The sequence below is a fragment of the Medicago truncatula genome, chromosome 8 (genome assembly GCF_003473485.1).
Source record: "Medicago truncatula cultivar Jemalong A17 chromosome 8, MtrunA17r5.0-ANR, whole genome shotgun sequence".
NCBI lineage: Eukaryota > Viridiplantae > Streptophyta > Magnoliopsida > Fabales > Fabaceae > Medicago > Medicago truncatula.
In genome coordinates this window covers 21580726-21598156 of record NC_053049.1, presented here as the reverse complement: position 1 = coordinate 21598156, position 17431 = coordinate 21580726, and the positions used below count along the sequence as shown (strand labels likewise).

Below are 17431 nucleotides of genomic sequence, written 5' to 3'. Positions count from 1 at the left end.
ATTCACAAGAATATAGTTTTGTAAGGTTCTCATTTCAGATTTCTACTTGTACAAAAGAAATTTGTGATATGTACAAAAGTTGTTACAACTAGTCAATCCTACTGTGCTATGTTATCGATCATATGACTTTTTTGCCGTAAGAATTTAATTATAGGCCGTTCAAGCGGGAAGTTTTATGTAAAAACACATCTTCCTTGCACGGAATTGTAAGACCACCCATTTGATGACAGTAACCGAATTCCTCTTCAGCTTGGCTCAACAATTCTTGAAACAAAGGTCCATTCAAGAATGCTACTGGAATCAAGAACCTCTTCATTTCCTCTCCAACATACACCGCTAAATAGCCTTTTGGGACTTCCATTTATTTGCTGGATGACTGACCTGCAGTAAATGATGATCGTCTAATACCAGGTAAGCGAAAACCCATTCTTGTTTTGTTTCTTCACGACTGAATGATCTCAACGAAGTAGTAGAAAAAATAACTTGAGTTATGATGCTTTGAGGTAAGAATGATTTGTGTTGCTTGTAAACCCAATGATGAGTATATATAGACTGTGCAAACCAATAATGATCACATGGCACTGTCTTGGAGGTTTTCACTTAGGATTAGGCTTGTGAAAGAGACTTGTTTCACATGTTTCAGACAATCTCTAAACATAACAAGTATTTTGTCCTTGGGATAGGAAAACTGGTTGCTATTATTGCTTTAAATTCAATCAACCATGAAATATACTTGGAAGCTGTTGCAAGTCTGTATATGGATAGACTCATGCAACATGATTGAATTCCAATCTAACAATCAAAAGATCCACTGTGTTTCGTGTTTTCACTCTTCCACGGATCTAGCAGAATTTAAAATGTGTCATACTTTGTATTCTTGCAAACTTCACTGCGTTGAAAAGCTGGGTGTCCCAACTAGCTTGGTAGTTAGTTACATCTTATTCATAATTCATGAGGAACTTTCATTTTAAGTTCCTTACATTGTAGTATCAGTTTTTGTATTGGGATAAGTCGCTTCAGAGGTTTGTTGTTACCAAAAAGCGTGAGCATGTAGTATTTAATTCTGATAAGTGGACTCACAACCAGATTTCCGTAGTACAAAGTTTTATACGTTTTGCACAAAAAACGATCATAATTCATAAGGTATTTGGTAGGAAATGTGAATCGAACCAATTAGGTTTCCATCACACAGCCCACAGATGAGTGGTTGACACCATACCTCAAACTAACAGTATGGCCCATTTGTATCTCCTTATTATCATGAAACAACAAATGTCAATCTTGAATAATGATTTAGAGTTTTCCACAAACACTGTTGTCTATTGTCTCCAACTAAATCAAGAACCATAAGTTGTGTTATCAATGTGAACAGAACATGTTCCATGTCTGATGCATTTCTGAAATGACTAGGCATTGTACAAGCTTTGAGTTTAACAGGAACCTTTCATTCCAAAAGTGGGGTTTTCACTCTTATTGAACTTATTGATCCTTAATACTGGCATCCAAGACAACACCATGTGATCTCTCATCTCATGGGCCCCGTCCTTTTTACAATTATTTCTCTAGCAAAAGGATTTCAAGAAACTCTTGTAAACTATAAATATAGTGTCCTCCTTCACAACAATCACAAATCACTCAAACAATCAAACTTATATACATTTATCTTACATCTGAGAAATTCATCTTGTTCATCAAAACATTTGAAATGGGTTTTCGTTTATCTGCAGCTATTAGACGGGCTTCATTCAGCAGTAGCCAAACGTCAAAAGTATTAAATGTTCCAAAGGGCTATCTTGCAGTGTACGTTGGAGAGCAAATGAAGCAATTTGTTATCCCCACGTCATACTTGAACCAAGCTTCATTTCAAAACCTGTTGAGTCAAGCCGAGGAAGAATTTGGATATGACCATCCAATGGGCGGCCTCACAATTCCTTGCACAGAATGATATCAGTGGGACACAAACTCACAAAGTTATAACTAAGAGAACAATGGAGAATTTCTTTGAACACACACTAATTTTATTGTCGAAGACTTGATGATACAATATGGTACAAGCATGTGCCTTTTATAGGCTCTTAAACTTAATGTCGGTTACTAGATTTTTCTAGCTATGGATGGTGCTAGATTATTCCTATAGAGGTGGTGTACAATCAGCACTAGATTATTCTTTTGGTTACAAGATTATTCTAGGTGGTGCTACATAATATAGATATTTTTAACTCTTAATGACAAAGAGTAACTCCAAGCTTCTATACTCTTCTAGATATTTCTTGATTTAATTTCTAACATTGCCTCCCTTAAATCAAGCTTTCATCATTCCAAGCATTTTCTTCAATTTGTAAAATGACTCAATCTTCAATGGCTTTGTAAAAATATCTGCAATTTGCTCTTCAGTGGGACAGTACTCGATCACCACTTCTTTCTCAGCAATTAACTCTCGTATCTTGTGAAACCGGATGTCAATATGCTTGGACCGTCCATGAAAAACTGGATTTTTGCTCAATGCAATTGCTGACTTGTTATCACAATATATCTTTGTAGGAGTGTTCTGCTCATGATGCATCACTTCTAAAATTCTTCTCAGCCACACTGTTTGAGTAGCACAACTGGTTGCTGCTATATATTCTGCTTCTGCTGTTGAAAGAGCAACCACAGGTTGTTTCTTCGAAGACCATGATATTGCACCGGTTCCTAGATGAAATGCGTACCCTGACGTGCTTTTTCTTGTTTCTGTATCTCCTGCCCAATCACTATCTGTATATCCAACAAGCTTCACATCACTATTATTACCATAAAAAATTCCTTCGGTCAGAGTACCTTTAATATAACGAAGAATCCTCTTGGCTCCTTGCAAGTGACTAACACACGGATCCTCCATGTATCTGCTAAGTAAACCAACTCCATATACTATATCTGGCCTTGTTGCAGTCAAATATCTCAAACTTCCAATCAAACTTTTGTAATGAGTTGAGTCTACCCTTTTACCATCGCTTTCTCTTGTCAGCTTCAACTTTTCTTCAACCGGCGTGGAAATTGGCTTTGAATGCTCCATCTTGAATTTCTTCAAAATATCACTTGCATACTTCTTCTGAGAGATAAAGATTCCATCCTTCTGTTGAATGACCTCAATGCCGAGAAAATAGGACATCAGGCCCAAATCTGTCATTTCAAAATAACTTATCATAGCCTCCCTGAATTCAGCGATCATCTTTGAATTGTTACCGGTGAATATCAGATCATCGACATAGAGGCACACAATAAGAACATCTCCAGGATCAATGAATTTGATGTAGAGTGTGTGCTCGAATGGACATCTCTGAAAGCCGTTTTGAATAAAATAAGAATCAATCTTTTTGTACCATGCTGATCTTGGCGCCTGCTTCAAGCCATACAATGCTTTCTTCAATCTATATACTTTATCCTCCTTTCCTCTAACCACATATCCTGCAGGCTGCTCAACATACACTTCTTCTTCCAAAGTACCATTAAGAAATGCAGACTTAACATCCATTTGATGTATTTTCCAGTTATTTTGAGCTGAGAGTGAAATAAGCATGCGAATTGTATCTAATCTCGCAACAGGAGCAAATACTTCAAAATAATCAATACCTGGTTTTTGTTTGTAGCCTTTAGCCACCAGCCTCGCTTTATAGCGATCAATCTCACCACTGGGTTTGTACTTTGTCTTGTACACCCACTTCACTCCTATTGGCTTCTTGTCTGGTGGTAATTCAGTCAGCTCCCATGTTTTATTCTTCTCAATTGCATTGATTTCTTCATCCATAGCTTTTATCCAATTTTCATCACGCGAGGCTTCTTCAAAAGTAATTGGCTCACAATCTGCAAACAATGCAAAGTTAATGATCTCTTCATCAGATGGGTCATTGTCGGTACCCAAAACACAATCTTGTAGTCGAGCTGGTAATCTTCGATTCCTTTTTTCTCTGTTCGATGTTTCTGGCTCATCAGGCTCATCAGGTGTTGTATCTACATGCTCATCTTCCTCTTCATAATCATTTGGAGTTACAATCGGCTCCTTTTGTGACTTTGATGACCAATTCCACATTCCTCCTTCATCAAATGTCACATCTCTACTGATGATCACCTTCTTGGTCTCTGGATTGTAAAGCTTATAGGCCTTTGAATTTGAGCAGTAGCCAATAAAAATACATCTCTCGCCTTTATCATCTAACTTCTTTCTTATTTGATCTGGTACATGAGCATAAGCAATACATCCAAAAACTCTGAGGTGCCTGATTGAGGGCCTCCTTCCACTCCATGCTTCTTCGGGAGTCTTCTCTTGAACACTTTTTGTTGGACATCTGTTCAAAATATAAACTGCAGTAGCAACTGCTTCTGCCCAAAATTCCTTTGGCATTTGTTTGGCTTTCAGCATACATCTTACCATATCCATGATTGTTCTGTTCTTCCTTTCAGCTACTCCATTTTGTTGAGGAGTATATCTTGTTGTCAATTGATGTTGGATTCCATGTTGCTCAAAGAAATTTGTGCCGACGAGGTATTCTTGGCCTCTGTCTGTTCTTAGTGCTTTGATTGGACAACCACTTTGTTTTTCTACGAACGCTTTGAATGTCTTGAAGGAATCAACAGCTTCTGATTTCTGCTTTAGAAAATATACCCATGCCTTTCTGCTAAAATCATCAATGTAAGTAATAAAATGCCTGCATCCACCAGGTGTTGGTATTTCAATCGAGCACAAATCTGAATGAACGATCTCCAAGAGTTTCTTTGCTCTCCAAGACTTTCCGGTTGGAAATGATTCTCTATGCTTCTTTCCCATTTGACATGTCTCGCATACACCACTTGGAATTTTCACAACAGGCAAACCAGAAACATATTCTTTTCGTGACAGATAATTCAATCCAGAAAAATGAAAGTGACCAAATCTCATGTGCCACAACCAATCATCATTTGGAATTATTGAACTCAAGCAAGGAAATTGATCATGTTGAATTCTTAGAGGGAATAGGCGGTTAGGAGACATTTTTACCTTTGTGATGAATCTCCCATTTCCATCAATCAACGTGCAATAGCCTTTGTGAATCTGCATGTTGTAATCTTTCTCAGACAGCTGTCCCATGCTTAAGAGATTGTGATGAAGACCGGGAGCATAGAAAACATCACCAATAAAATTTTGCGATCCATCTTTCAATCTGATAGCAATTTGGCCTTTCCCCTCAATTGGAATATTTGAATTATTTCCAAACTTCACGGTAGATTTTACCGTTTCGTCCAGAGAAGAAAATAATTCTTTTTTCCCACACATGTGATTACTACACCCGGTGTCCAAATACCAAATATTTTCTTCTTCTGAAAGTGTATTGCTTGCTAAAAATAAACTATGTTGATTTTGAGAAGACTCACCAAAATGTTGATATGAATTCTCTGCCATATTTGCTTGATGTTTATATCTGCAGTCAGCTGCTTTGTGCCCATACTTTCCACAATTAAAACAACCATTATTTGTTCTCTCTTGGTTGTAATAACCTCTTCCTCTGCCATGGTTATTGGAACCAAAATTGTTTCCACCTTTTCCTTGATGGGATGGATTGAAATTGTTGTAATTGTTGTCTCTCCATTGGTTGAAGTTGCCACGTCCTCTTCCTCTAAAGCTTCCTCGACCTCTTCCTCTGAAATTTCCTCTTCCTCCATTGTTGAAATTGTCACGAGCTCTGGCTTCACCCATCTGACTGGATTCAGCAACGTTGTTGAGGTTCACCTGGCTCTTCAAGGCTTCCTCCTTTACTTTTTCAGTCTTCTCCAATATTCGGTTGACATGGCTTTCAATGCTTCCCTGCAACTCTGCTACCGACAAGGTATCGATATCATGGGACTCCAATATCGTAGTCACCACATGATCATATTTCATCGGCATGGTGCGTAGAATTTTCTCCACCACCTTGCTATCTTGAATATCTTCTCCATACACTCTCATTTTGTTGACAAGATTTATAACACGAGTAAAATATTGATCCACTGTTTCAGAACTGGACATTTCATACCTTTCGTATTCTCTACGCAGAGACTGCAGCTTTGATTTCTGAGCTTTCTCTACTCCTTTATGTGACAACTTCAATATGTCCCACGCTTCTTTCGAAGTCTTCGCATTTGCTATTTTGCCGAAAATTGAGTAATCTATTCCTTGAAGAATTTGTGATAGTGCCAGCTGGTCCCTTCTACGAGCAAGTTCATCAGCTCCTTGTTGCAAACCAGACTCCACATAGCTCCAGATGTTGTGAGCTTTAAGATGTGTTGTCATCATAAATTCCCAATAATTGAAATCTAATTCAGAATTCAATTTAGGACCGGACCAAACGATATTGAAATTATTGTTTGACATATCTTTATCAGAATATGCTTACAATAATTTCGACACAATGAGAACTCTTTTGTTCCTCACACACTTAGACTATTTTTGACACTGACACTTGCAGGACCTAACCTGCTCTGATACCAATTTGATATCAGTGGGACACAAACTCACAAAGTTATAACTAAGAGAACAATGGAGAATTTCTTTGAACACACACTAATTTTATTGTCGAAGACTTGATGATACAATATGGTACAAGCATGTGCCTTTTATAGGCTCTTAAACTTAATGTCGGTTACTAGATTTTTCTAGCTATGGATGGTGCTAGATTATTCCTATAGAGGTGGTGTACAATCAGCACTAGATTATTCTTTTGGTTACAAGATTATTCTAGGTGGTGCTACATAATATAGATATTTTTAACTCTTAATGACAAAGAGTAACTTCAAGCTTCTATACTCTTCTAGATATTTCTTGATTTAATTTCTAACACAGAAGACATTTTCTTGCATATTACTTCTCACTTCAATGGGCTATAAATCTTACACTAAAGGAGACTGACATAGATTAGCAAGAAAATTTTGTACAATAGTCATCATTTAGCTAGATTTGTAAAGATTTTGTTTCATTTTCCTACCTTAGGAATGGTTTAGAATTGTCCACCTGAATGGCAAATTCATTCAGGAACAAATTATTTGTTATTATTTATTTCTAATCATAATGACAAAAGGCATTCAACAATTCAACGAGTTCCTATACGCTTCTATTTATAAATTATAAAACAGGTGATTCCTTGGAAAAAAAATAAAAAGCAATATTTATGAAACAAAATTTAGATTTCCTTGGTTTATTGTAATGATGACATAATGGTATGTGCAGTAACTAATATCAGAGCTCAAATATTCTTGCAAGTTTCTCTTACCTAGTGAAACATTCAACCAAACTGTAATAGTTGATAAGTTATATTCGATCTAAGCTCAATTTCTTTTACATGTCCTGTGCTTCTATCAACTGATTCTTCATCTAGGCAAAACAACTAAGCTAAAATAAATAAGAAAGCTCTTCCAACTATTCCAAGTTCCGTGGGATTCAATCATCAACTTACACAAACCCAACCTTTGAAAGCAAGCTTGTGATGATTATAAAGGGAATTTCTTATACTACTTTTGAAAACAGGGAATTTCTTATCCCACACCACTTGACGCTCTCATGCCCGATGGCATTTCGGATTGTATATTCCGAAAGCGTAAAATATGTTAAAAAATCTTCCATTTTTCGGATTTTAGAGTCCAAAAATAGGACGGTCGAGAAGCTTGGAGGGTGGAAAACAAAATTCACTAGGAAAAGAACCCAAGTCCCACATTGAATAAAGATAAGGTCGGATGGCAATAAGAGGTTATAAATACTAGCACCCCTCACTTACAAGCCGGTTTTGAAATGTTAAGCTAGGTCCAACCCGAATTCTAAGAATTACCTTTTGCACTTATTGTTTCGCTTAATTATAACGTTGGTTTATGTTATCAATTATTGGTATGTTCATTTCTTCATTTACATTTCAGTTATCCTTATAGTTAAAAGAAAGGTTTGTATGGCCTCGTACTGTATGTGAAACAATTACCAGTCTTGGTACATGGCTTGTGTTTGTGCATGCAATGCAATTATTTGAGATGACACAAAAAACAACACATAAATTCACAAGAATATAGTTTCATAAGGTTCTCATTTATGATTTCCACCTAAGAGGAAACATCAAAATTGACAAAGAAATTTCTGATGTACAAAAAATGTCTCAACTGGTCAATCCTACTCTCCTATGTTATCATCCCTATCTATGTTATCAATCATACAAATTTGTTATATCCTGTTCAAGACAGAAGCTGTATGTAAGAACATGTCTTCCTTGCAGGGAATTGTAAGACCTCCCATTGGATGACAATAACCGAATTCCTCTTCAGCTTGGCTAAGCAATTCTTGAAATAAAGGCTCATTCAAGAATGATATTGGAATCATGAACCTTCTCATTTTCTCTCCAACATACACTGCAAGATAGCCTTTTGGAACTTCCACTTGTTTGATAGATGATTGACTTGCACTAAATGATGATCGTCTAATACCAGGTAAGCGAAAACCCATTCTTGTTTTTGTTTCTTCACAACAGAATGATCTCAAAGAAGTAGTAGAAAAAATAAGTGAACTTGAATTATGATGCTTCGAGGTAAGAATGATTTGTTTTGCTTCTAAACCCAATGGTGGGTATATATAGACTTTACAAACCGATTGTATGGTGAAGGAGCTGTTCAATGGGTTTAGTTGGAGACATGGCTCGTTAATGATCACATGGCACACTGTCTTGGAGGTTTTCACTTAGGATTAGGCTTGTGAAAGAGACCTTCTTTGCATGTTTCAGACAAGATCTAAACATACTTATCAAGTATTTTGTCCTGGTTTCTATAGAATTGAAAACTTGGTTGCTATTATTGCTTGAAATCAAACGCATAATTAAACCATGAAATCTACTTTGAAGTTGCGGTCATGCACAATTGATAAATAATGTGATTGCGTATGACCTCTTGAGACAATACCATGTGATCTCTTGTCTCATGGTCCCCATCATTTTAACAATCATTTTCTAACAAATGAATTTCAAAAGATACTTGAAATCTATAAATACACTGTCCTCCTTCACAACTTCACAAATCATTCAAGCAAACAAATTTAGAAACATTTTTCTTAAATCAGAGAAATTCAGTTTTTTCTTCAAAACATTTGAAATGGGTTTCCGTTTACCTGCTATTAGACGAACTTCATTTACAAGTAGCCAAGCATCATCAAAAGTTGTGAATGTACCAAAGGGATATCTTGCGGTATATGTTGGAGAGCAAATGAAGCGGTTTGTTATCCCCATGTCATACTTGAACCGAGCTTCCTTTCAAAACTTATTGAGTCAAGCAGAGGAAGAATTTGGATATGATCACCCAATGGGTGGCCTCACGGTTCCTTGCACAGAAGATATTTTCATGGAAATTACTTCTCGCTTCAATGGGCTATAAATCTTACACTAAAGAAGACTGACATAGATTAGCTAGGACACTTTGTATATTATAGTCATGATTTAGATTTGTAAAGATTTTTTTTCCTTTTCATACCTTTGGAATGGGTTAGCATTGTCCATCTGAATGACAAATTCAGGAAGAGATTGTTTGTTATTATTTATTTCTAATTCTAATCATAATGACACACTACATTCAACAACTCAAAGGGCTCTTATATGCTTCTATTTATAAGTTACAAAACTAATGATTACTTGGGATAAAAATAAAGTATATATGTGTTTATTAAAACTGCGATGCTATATATAGCAAATGCATCTTCGTAATTTGATTGCTGAAGACAAACTAGCCAATGAAAAACCAACATTTCCAAAAATCATGAAAGTTTTAGGATAGATAGAGAAAGTTAACATAAGAGGGTTGACTACAAAACACTGTCGCGGTGGAATAGGATCTTATTATCAAAATTCAAATTTCTTTAATCTGTCTTACTATACTTGTGTTGAAGGCGATTGTGCTGTGAATATATAACCTGAGCGAGCAAAATTTGAAACATATTTTAGTCTTTGAAAAAAAATTATTGTAAATTTATTATTATCCAGCCAATTTTAAATTTATCAGCCTAATAAAACATTCTGCCAAACTCAAAACATTGTTCGGTTGTATTCCGCTTCAACGACAACTATAAAATCTACGTTGGATTTGAATACAAATGTTTTTCCGCTGCAGATGTTGGGACGAGGAGTGCTTTATTACCTGCCCATTACCTTCCCTATGAGTGGGAGAGCAAGGCAACCTTCATGACTGCATGAAATAGAAAGCCACGCTTTCACGGCTAAGCAAAGACATATCAAATGCATGTATGAGACAACCTGACAGTGGCTCTAGTGATATTTACGACACAAGAGCCACGATCTATAACGGAGACAAGCTGATGGCTGGAATAGGGTCGGTCAAAGGGTGACAGTTGCCTAGGGTGGATTAGGGTTGAAGGTAAAAGGTGGGAATATATATAAGATATGGAAGATCTATGATATATGTCATTGCGAGGTCTGAATTAGTCAAATGGTTAAAAAGTGTAATGTTTCATGAACCATTGAAATGTAGTTAAAAAATGAATCATCTAAAATGGTACTTCGTCTTAGCCTTTGTCTTCGTTTTAACCCCACTTAAGTCAAGAGGATGCATAAAATTCAATCAACCATGAAATATACTTGGAAGTTGTTGCAAGTCTTGTCTTCATATGGATAGACTCCTGCAAAATGATTGAATTTCATCGTGTTTTGTGTTTTCACTCTTCCACGGAACTAGCAGGATTTAAAATGTGTCATACTTTGTATTCTTGCAAACTTTACTGCATTGAAAAGGCAGTGCTCCAACTAACTTGGTATTTGTTAAATCTTCTTCATAATTGATGAGGTAGTATCAGTTTCTGTATTGGGATAAGTCCTTTCAGAGGTTTGTTCTTACCAAAAAGCTTGAGCTTTGTAGCATTTAATTCTGATAAGTGAACGGACTTTCAATCTTGAATACCTTAGTATAAATTTTATGCGTTTTGCACAGAAAATAATCATAATTCATAAGGTATTTGGTAGGACCAAGTTTTGATATCAAAAATTTTTAGCCTTTGTAAATTGTAACGACCAAGTTTCTTAACGTGGGACATATATTTAATTATTGTCTCAAGTCTTAAGCAATCATTGAATCTTTGAGAAAGACCTCTTGAGAGTATCATGTGATCTCTTGTGAACCATAGCTTGTCTATTGTCTCCAACCTGGCCCTTCAAAAACTAAATCAAGAACAGCAAATATGCACAGTTGATAAATAATGTGATTGCGTATGACTGATATTTTTCTCATAATTCGTCAGGTCATTCATCAACATAAAGTTGTGTTATTGATGTAAAGAGAACATGTGCTATGTCTGATGCATGTCTAAGAAGAAATGAGTTGGCATTGTACAAGCATTGAGTATAACAAGATAAGTATATCTCTTTAGATTTTGAGTGGTTACAGTTTGCACTCTTATTGAACTTATTGATCCTTGATAGAGGCATCTAAGACAATCCCATGTGATCTCTTGTCTCATAGGCCCTATTCTTTTAACAATCATTTCCCTAGCAAAGGGATTTCAAAAAACTCTTGGAAACTATAAATACAGTGTCCTCCTCCTTCACAACAATCACAAATCACTCAAGCAATCGATCTTTTATACATTTATCTTATATCTGAGAAATTCATCTTGTTCTTCAAAACATTTGAAATGGGTTTCCGTTTACCTGCAGCTATTAGACGGGCTTCATTCAGCAGTAGCCAAACATCAAACGTATTGAATGTGCCAAAGGGCTATCTTGCAGTGTATGTAGGAGAGCAAATGAAGCGGTTTGTTATCCCCACGTCATACTTGAACCAAGCTTCATTTCAAACCTTGTTGAGTCAAGTCGAGGAAGAATTCGGATATGACCATCCAATGGGCGGCCTCACAATTCCTTGCACAGAAGACGTTTTCTTGCATATTACTTCTCACTTCAATGGGCTATAAATCTTACACTAAAGGAGACTGACATAGATTAGCAAGAAAATTTTGTACAATAGTCATCATTTAGATTTGTATAGATTTTGTTTCATTTTTCTACCTTTGGAATGGGTTATAATTGTCCATTTAAATGACAAATTTATTCAGGACCAAATTATCTGTTATTATTTATTTCTAATCATAATAACAGAATGCATTCAATAACTCAATTAGCTCCTGTGCTTCTATTTATAAATGATAAAACAGATGATTCCTTAAAAGAAAGAAAAAGAAAAAGAAATTACGAACAATATCTAAATTTTCTTGAGTTATTATGATGACATAAGGGTATTTCCTGTAAGAAATGTCGAGCTTCCAATATTCCTGCAAATTTCTCTGGCCTAATAATAAAACATTCAGCCAAATTATAATAGTTGATAGGTTATCTTAGATCTAAGCTCACAATTTTTTTACATGTCCATTGCTTCTATCAACTGCTTCTTCATCTAGGGAGAGCTATTAAGCTAAAATGAAAAAAGAAAGCTCCTCCAACTATTCCAAGTCCCGCGAGATTCCATCATTAACTTGCACAAACCCAACCTCTGAAAGCAAGCTTGTGCATATTTCATAAGCATATTCACAATGTTTGAGACAAAGATTTGAGACAAAGATTTTGAATGTTATTTTGATGTTATTTTGTCCAATAGTTTGAAGTTATTTAAGTAAGAATAAATTTAATGTTCTTCCTTGCTAGATACTCAAGTTTGTTGGAAAGCATAGCCATCTTCTCAGTAGAATCTTCATCAGAATCTCCATCAGGTGATTCTTCTTCAGATTCAACAACTTTAAGAGCTTTTGATGACTTCCCTTTAGATGGTAGAGCAATAGATTTACTCTTCTTAGCAGACTCATGTTCATTAAGACTTATCTCATGGACTTTGAGAGAGCTAACAAGATCTTCAACACTTAAAGTGTTTAAATCTTTAGCTTCCTCAATAGCAGTAACCTTAGGTCTGAACACTAGATTTAGCTTCCTCAAAGCTCTGAACACTATTGGAGCCCAACCTTACATTAAGATCCTATCTCACCTATGCAAACCTGCAATTCAAATCCTAATTTTTACATCATATCAGTTATAAGTTCTCTTTTACTGAAGTATTTGTTTCAAAGTTTAGGAAAAGTACACGACTGTGACGATAATTACAAATTTCTGCAAATATCATGCACACAAAGAAGGAACCTGTATATGAGATATGAAAGTAGGTAACTGTGTTTCATTTTATTATTATTATTTTTTTTTAAAACTCGGTATCCGATCCAAGAATCGACTAATCCGAGGGGACCAATCCCACCGCCCACTTGCGGGGGCCCCGTTTAAAGCCAGAGCAAGCTCTGTATGGGCTTAGCCCACCGAAATTGGCACCATAGGGAATCGAACCTGAGACCTCTGGAGGAGCAAACTCTAAGATCCCAAGCCAACCACTAGGCCAAATTTATCAAATTCTTTTAAAATACATAAAAGTATCTCACACTCATTTTACCAGCCGTCTCAATTCCTAACGATTTTATTTTGCAAGTGTAACCAACTAAAAAAGTTTTAACATTACATGAACCAAAAAGTCAAGCTGAAAGCATTGCCAAACACTTCAGCCTGCACTTTATTTATCAATTCAACAAGATGTCTTAAGTAACACATCAGTCTGCACTAGACATATTGCTTTCACATTGAAAACATACATACTATTTGGAATTGGTGAATGGTTTCTTGTCTGGTACATTTCACATAGAATGCAAACCATTTTCCAAATCAAACAAGAACCATATCTCATTCACCCTATTATCGTATTCAAAAGGGGCATTGTACTGAGCCACAGAGTAAACCGAAGCATGACCAGCTCTACGGCTTTGTTCAATAGCAGAAGACCATTTAGTACCGGCAATACTGTCCTTCAACGCTGCAGCTTCCTCACCAATGTTTGTATCTTTGACAAATCCACCAAACTGTTTAACGGCTGCATACACAGTTTTCCATCTTTGAACATGAAGACCCTTTGCAGGAGGTGGATTTGCTTGGTTCACTTTTGGTACATAGAAGCTGACAACAAATGAAGACTCACAAAATGGTCCATCACTTGGTAAGACTTCAGAGAGAACAGGTGCTGTCATCTCAATTTTTTGCTGGTAGTTGTTCTTACCCTGAATATAATCAAATAGCCTGATAAAAAATAAAAATAAAAATAGGTCTTCAAATTTAGTTAACTTTTTCGATTAGAGAATACAGCACTATAAGCACAATTCATCAACACTTTTTGCAGTGTAGATGAAATTAATAACCAATATTCATAGTTTTAGTATGTGTTTGGTTTCACATTGGACAAAGTCAAAAGTGAGTCCAGACACACATTGATTTTAGCAGTAATAGTCATTTTGGTCATATTTTTTTTTTTAGTGAAAGTCATTTTGGTCCTTGAATGTGCAACAAGTAGCCATAATGGTCCCTCAATATATCGAAATTTCAAAATAGTCCCCGATTGCGCACTTCATTAATCAAAATAGTCCCTGACATTAAAATAATTCGTTAATATTGTCATATTAGTCCTTCAATATACTAACTTATTGTTATATCCGTCCTTATTATAAGTATTTACTTATTGTCATTTCAGTCCCTATATGAAAAGAGTTATTATGAATATTGAGGGATTATTTTAGTGTCAGGGACTACTTTGACTAACAACGTGCACAATCAGAGACTATTTTGGAATTTTGATACATTGATGGACTATTGTGACTATTTGTTACATATTCAGGACCAAAATGACCATTACCCCTTGATTTTGAACATGTTTGGATGATGTCAATTAAAATTGACTTTGTCTCTACAATTGATTTCAGCTTCAAGCTATGATTTGTAACTTTGACTTCAAACGTGATTTTTAAACTAACATTTAATAGTTCAGCTCACTTTTCTCAATTTTACATGAATGTATCAAAACATAACCATTTCAAATTCAACTTATTTTTAACTATAATAAACTTTACCAATTCATTCAAAATCTTTTTTTTTTTTTCACTGCAGAAGCATACACTCATTTAGTTTATTCCATTAAACATGCAAGTTAAGTATTCTAAGGTTTTTTCGAATAACGCTGGAAAACTAGTTTACTATTCTTGCCTAAGAATTCAACGGCAAAATTCTCATAGTTTTGTATCATGATTAGATTTATTCATAGAAATTCTACCAAATAATTTAAAATTGAAACGAAGTAGTTGAAAAGCAATTACCTCAAAAAACCAGTTCTAGTAGCTTCGACAAGAGAAATGTCTTGAATAGGAGAATTGGAAATCCAAACAGACGAATTATAAAGTCTGATTTCATAGCCATTTCCAGCTTCTATGACATCATAGTTAGGACACTCTATGCGTTTGCATGGTACAATATCATATGAAAGAGTACCTGATAATGAAACTGAGATAAGAGTCAAGAACAGTGCAAGCTTCCATGTTGTGGTTGTTACAGCCATGGATTGCATGCTTGGAGTTTGTGAATGTGTTATGTTAAGGAACAAAATGTTAAATTGATAAAAGGGTTTTTTCTATGGCTACAATGAAATCATGAAATTCAGTGTTTATCCACACATTTTGTAAACACGTCTCTGCTTGTGTTTGGTGACATTTTGAAGCTTTTGGATAATATTTATAATTTTCTTTTTGAAGAAAAGAAAAAATATATTTTTTTTTAGTAAAAATCCTTTTTATTTGAAAAAAAATATTTTTTCTATGGTAACATATAAACAAAATATATATTTTTGGCAACATAGTAAAAAGTTTATTTTATACATAGCCCCTAGGATAAGATTCATTGATGCACCATTAAACTCTACTAGTTGGTGTTCACGTGAGCTTAAGTCAGTTGATAAGGACGATGCATAATATATGAAAGGTTCGATGGTTTTTATGTGCAAAGGCTTTATAATATTTTCTTTTTCGGTAATAGTCAATTTGGTCTCTGAATGTGTAATGATTAGTCATAATAGTCCATCAATGTATCAAAATTCAAAATAGTCTTTGATTGTGCATTCTGTAAGTCAAAATAGTCTATGAAGCTAAAATAATCTCTCGATGCTCACAATAACTCTTTTTATATATATGGATTGAAATGACAATAAGTAAGTATATTGAAGGACAAATATGACAATATTAATGAAATATTTTAACATCAGTGACTAATTTTATTAACGAAATGCACAATCAATGACTATTTTAAAATTTTGATACATTAAGGGACTATTGTGACAACTCATTGCACATTCAGAAACAAAAGTGACCATTTCCCCCATTTTATTTCGGTCTTACTCATCTTAAAAATGTGCAAACTCATCATAGATAGCTATCATTTTACTTACAATGAGTACAATAGTATATACTCTATCAACAATGACGCTATGTTAGGGTGTAAACTTCAGTAATATGTGAAAGGCTTTTGTGTGCTCACGATGCTTGTATTTCAAATGTTTCTAAACCCTTCTAAGACGTAAAAACCCCATAATATCTTCTGAATATTGGTCACCAGACTCCTCTTTTCAAGGGAGCGGGTTGGTGATCCTTATCCAAATCCCAACTCAATTGTCCATGACAGACCTTGGAGGTGGTACCAGAGGATTATCACCAATCTCTGGTACTTCAATCAAAATTTGATTCGGATTGGTTTGTGCTTCCTTAAGTGTATCTTCTTCTAATTGAGCCAAACAAATTGCCTTCTAGTTAGCTCTTACTGTCCTTTTGATCTCAAGATCATGAAGTAATTCATCCCTCGGGATTTTACCTCGCATAAACAACCAAAAGACATCTTAGTAACGCTACACAATAAAAGATTAAAATAAGAGCTGGAATGTGTGTGTGTATATCAAATTTTTCAATCTATTAGACAAAAAAATGTAAACATACCGAAGTAATAAAATAATTCATATCCACAAGAACTGTTTAATTTTTACTTGTCAATATCATTTAGGATGTACGAAAAACGAGAGGGTGGGGGGTTGCATAGGTTGGTTTTGTTAAGTTTCATATACTAAAAGCAAATTAATCATAAAAGTGGTAAAGTATTCTTACAATATTACTAGGTCTTTCAAATCCTAAAATTGCACTTATACTCTACAACGACTCTTCTAATTTTACATCAAATTAACAAAATAGCTCTCATCACTCAGAGTCCTCTTTTAAAATTACAGTCCCTTAATATCTTAGTTGAGTCTCTAATCGTCAAAGGATTTTATGGAACATTAATTTTTAAGTCAAAGCCTAACAATCCTCTATCTCTAAAGTGACCCCATTGAATGAACATAATTACTAGATCAAATTCAACAACTATGCTTAGTTGTTAATTGAGATTTAAGCTAATTTCATATTTGATCAAGATACAAAAAGCATTAAACACAAGTAATTTTGAATAACAACTAGAATTTTAATTGTATTGAGTATTGCTTATGCATTCATATGGTTCAAATAGCTTGATAAGTTAATCTAAGACCTAAT

General features: G+C 35.0%; 3 protein-coding genes across 3 annotated transcripts; 1 reads left to right on the top strand and 2 right to left on the bottom strand.

Annotated features, from left to right (window-relative positions):
• Nucleotides 1-8025: 8025 nt before the first annotated feature.
• On the bottom strand, nucleotides 8026-8734 carry LOC25502487 (auxin-induced protein 6B). The gene has a single exon (XM_013590021.3). The coding sequence runs from the start codon at nucleotides 8465-8467 to the stop codon at nucleotides 8189-8191; it is 279 nt and encodes a 92-aa protein (XP_013445475.1). The 5' UTR covers nucleotides 8468-8734; the 3' UTR covers nucleotides 8026-8188.
• A 289-nt stretch (nucleotides 8735-9023) lies between these two features.
• On the top strand, nucleotides 9024-9516 carry LOC25502486 (auxin-induced protein 6B). Its single transcript, XM_013590020.3, has one exon. It carries the CDS (start codon nucleotides 9106-9108, stop codon nucleotides 9382-9384), a length of 279 nt encoding a protein of 92 aa, XP_013445474.1. The 5' UTR covers nucleotides 9024-9105; the 3' UTR covers nucleotides 9385-9516.
• A 3922-nt stretch (nucleotides 9517-13438) lies between these two features.
• Nucleotides 13439-15570, bottom strand: LOC25502484 (heme-binding protein 2). The gene is made up of 2 exons (XM_013590018.3): nucleotides 15182-15570; nucleotides 13439-14114 (listed from the first exon to the last, which is right to left on the bottom strand). The coding sequence occupies exons 1-2, from the start codon at nucleotides 15427-15429 to the stop codon at nucleotides 13679-13681; spliced, it is 684 nt and encodes a 227-aa protein (XP_013445472.1). The 5' UTR covers nucleotides 15430-15570; the 3' UTR covers nucleotides 13439-13678.
• Nucleotides 15571-17431: the final 1861 nt, after the last annotated feature.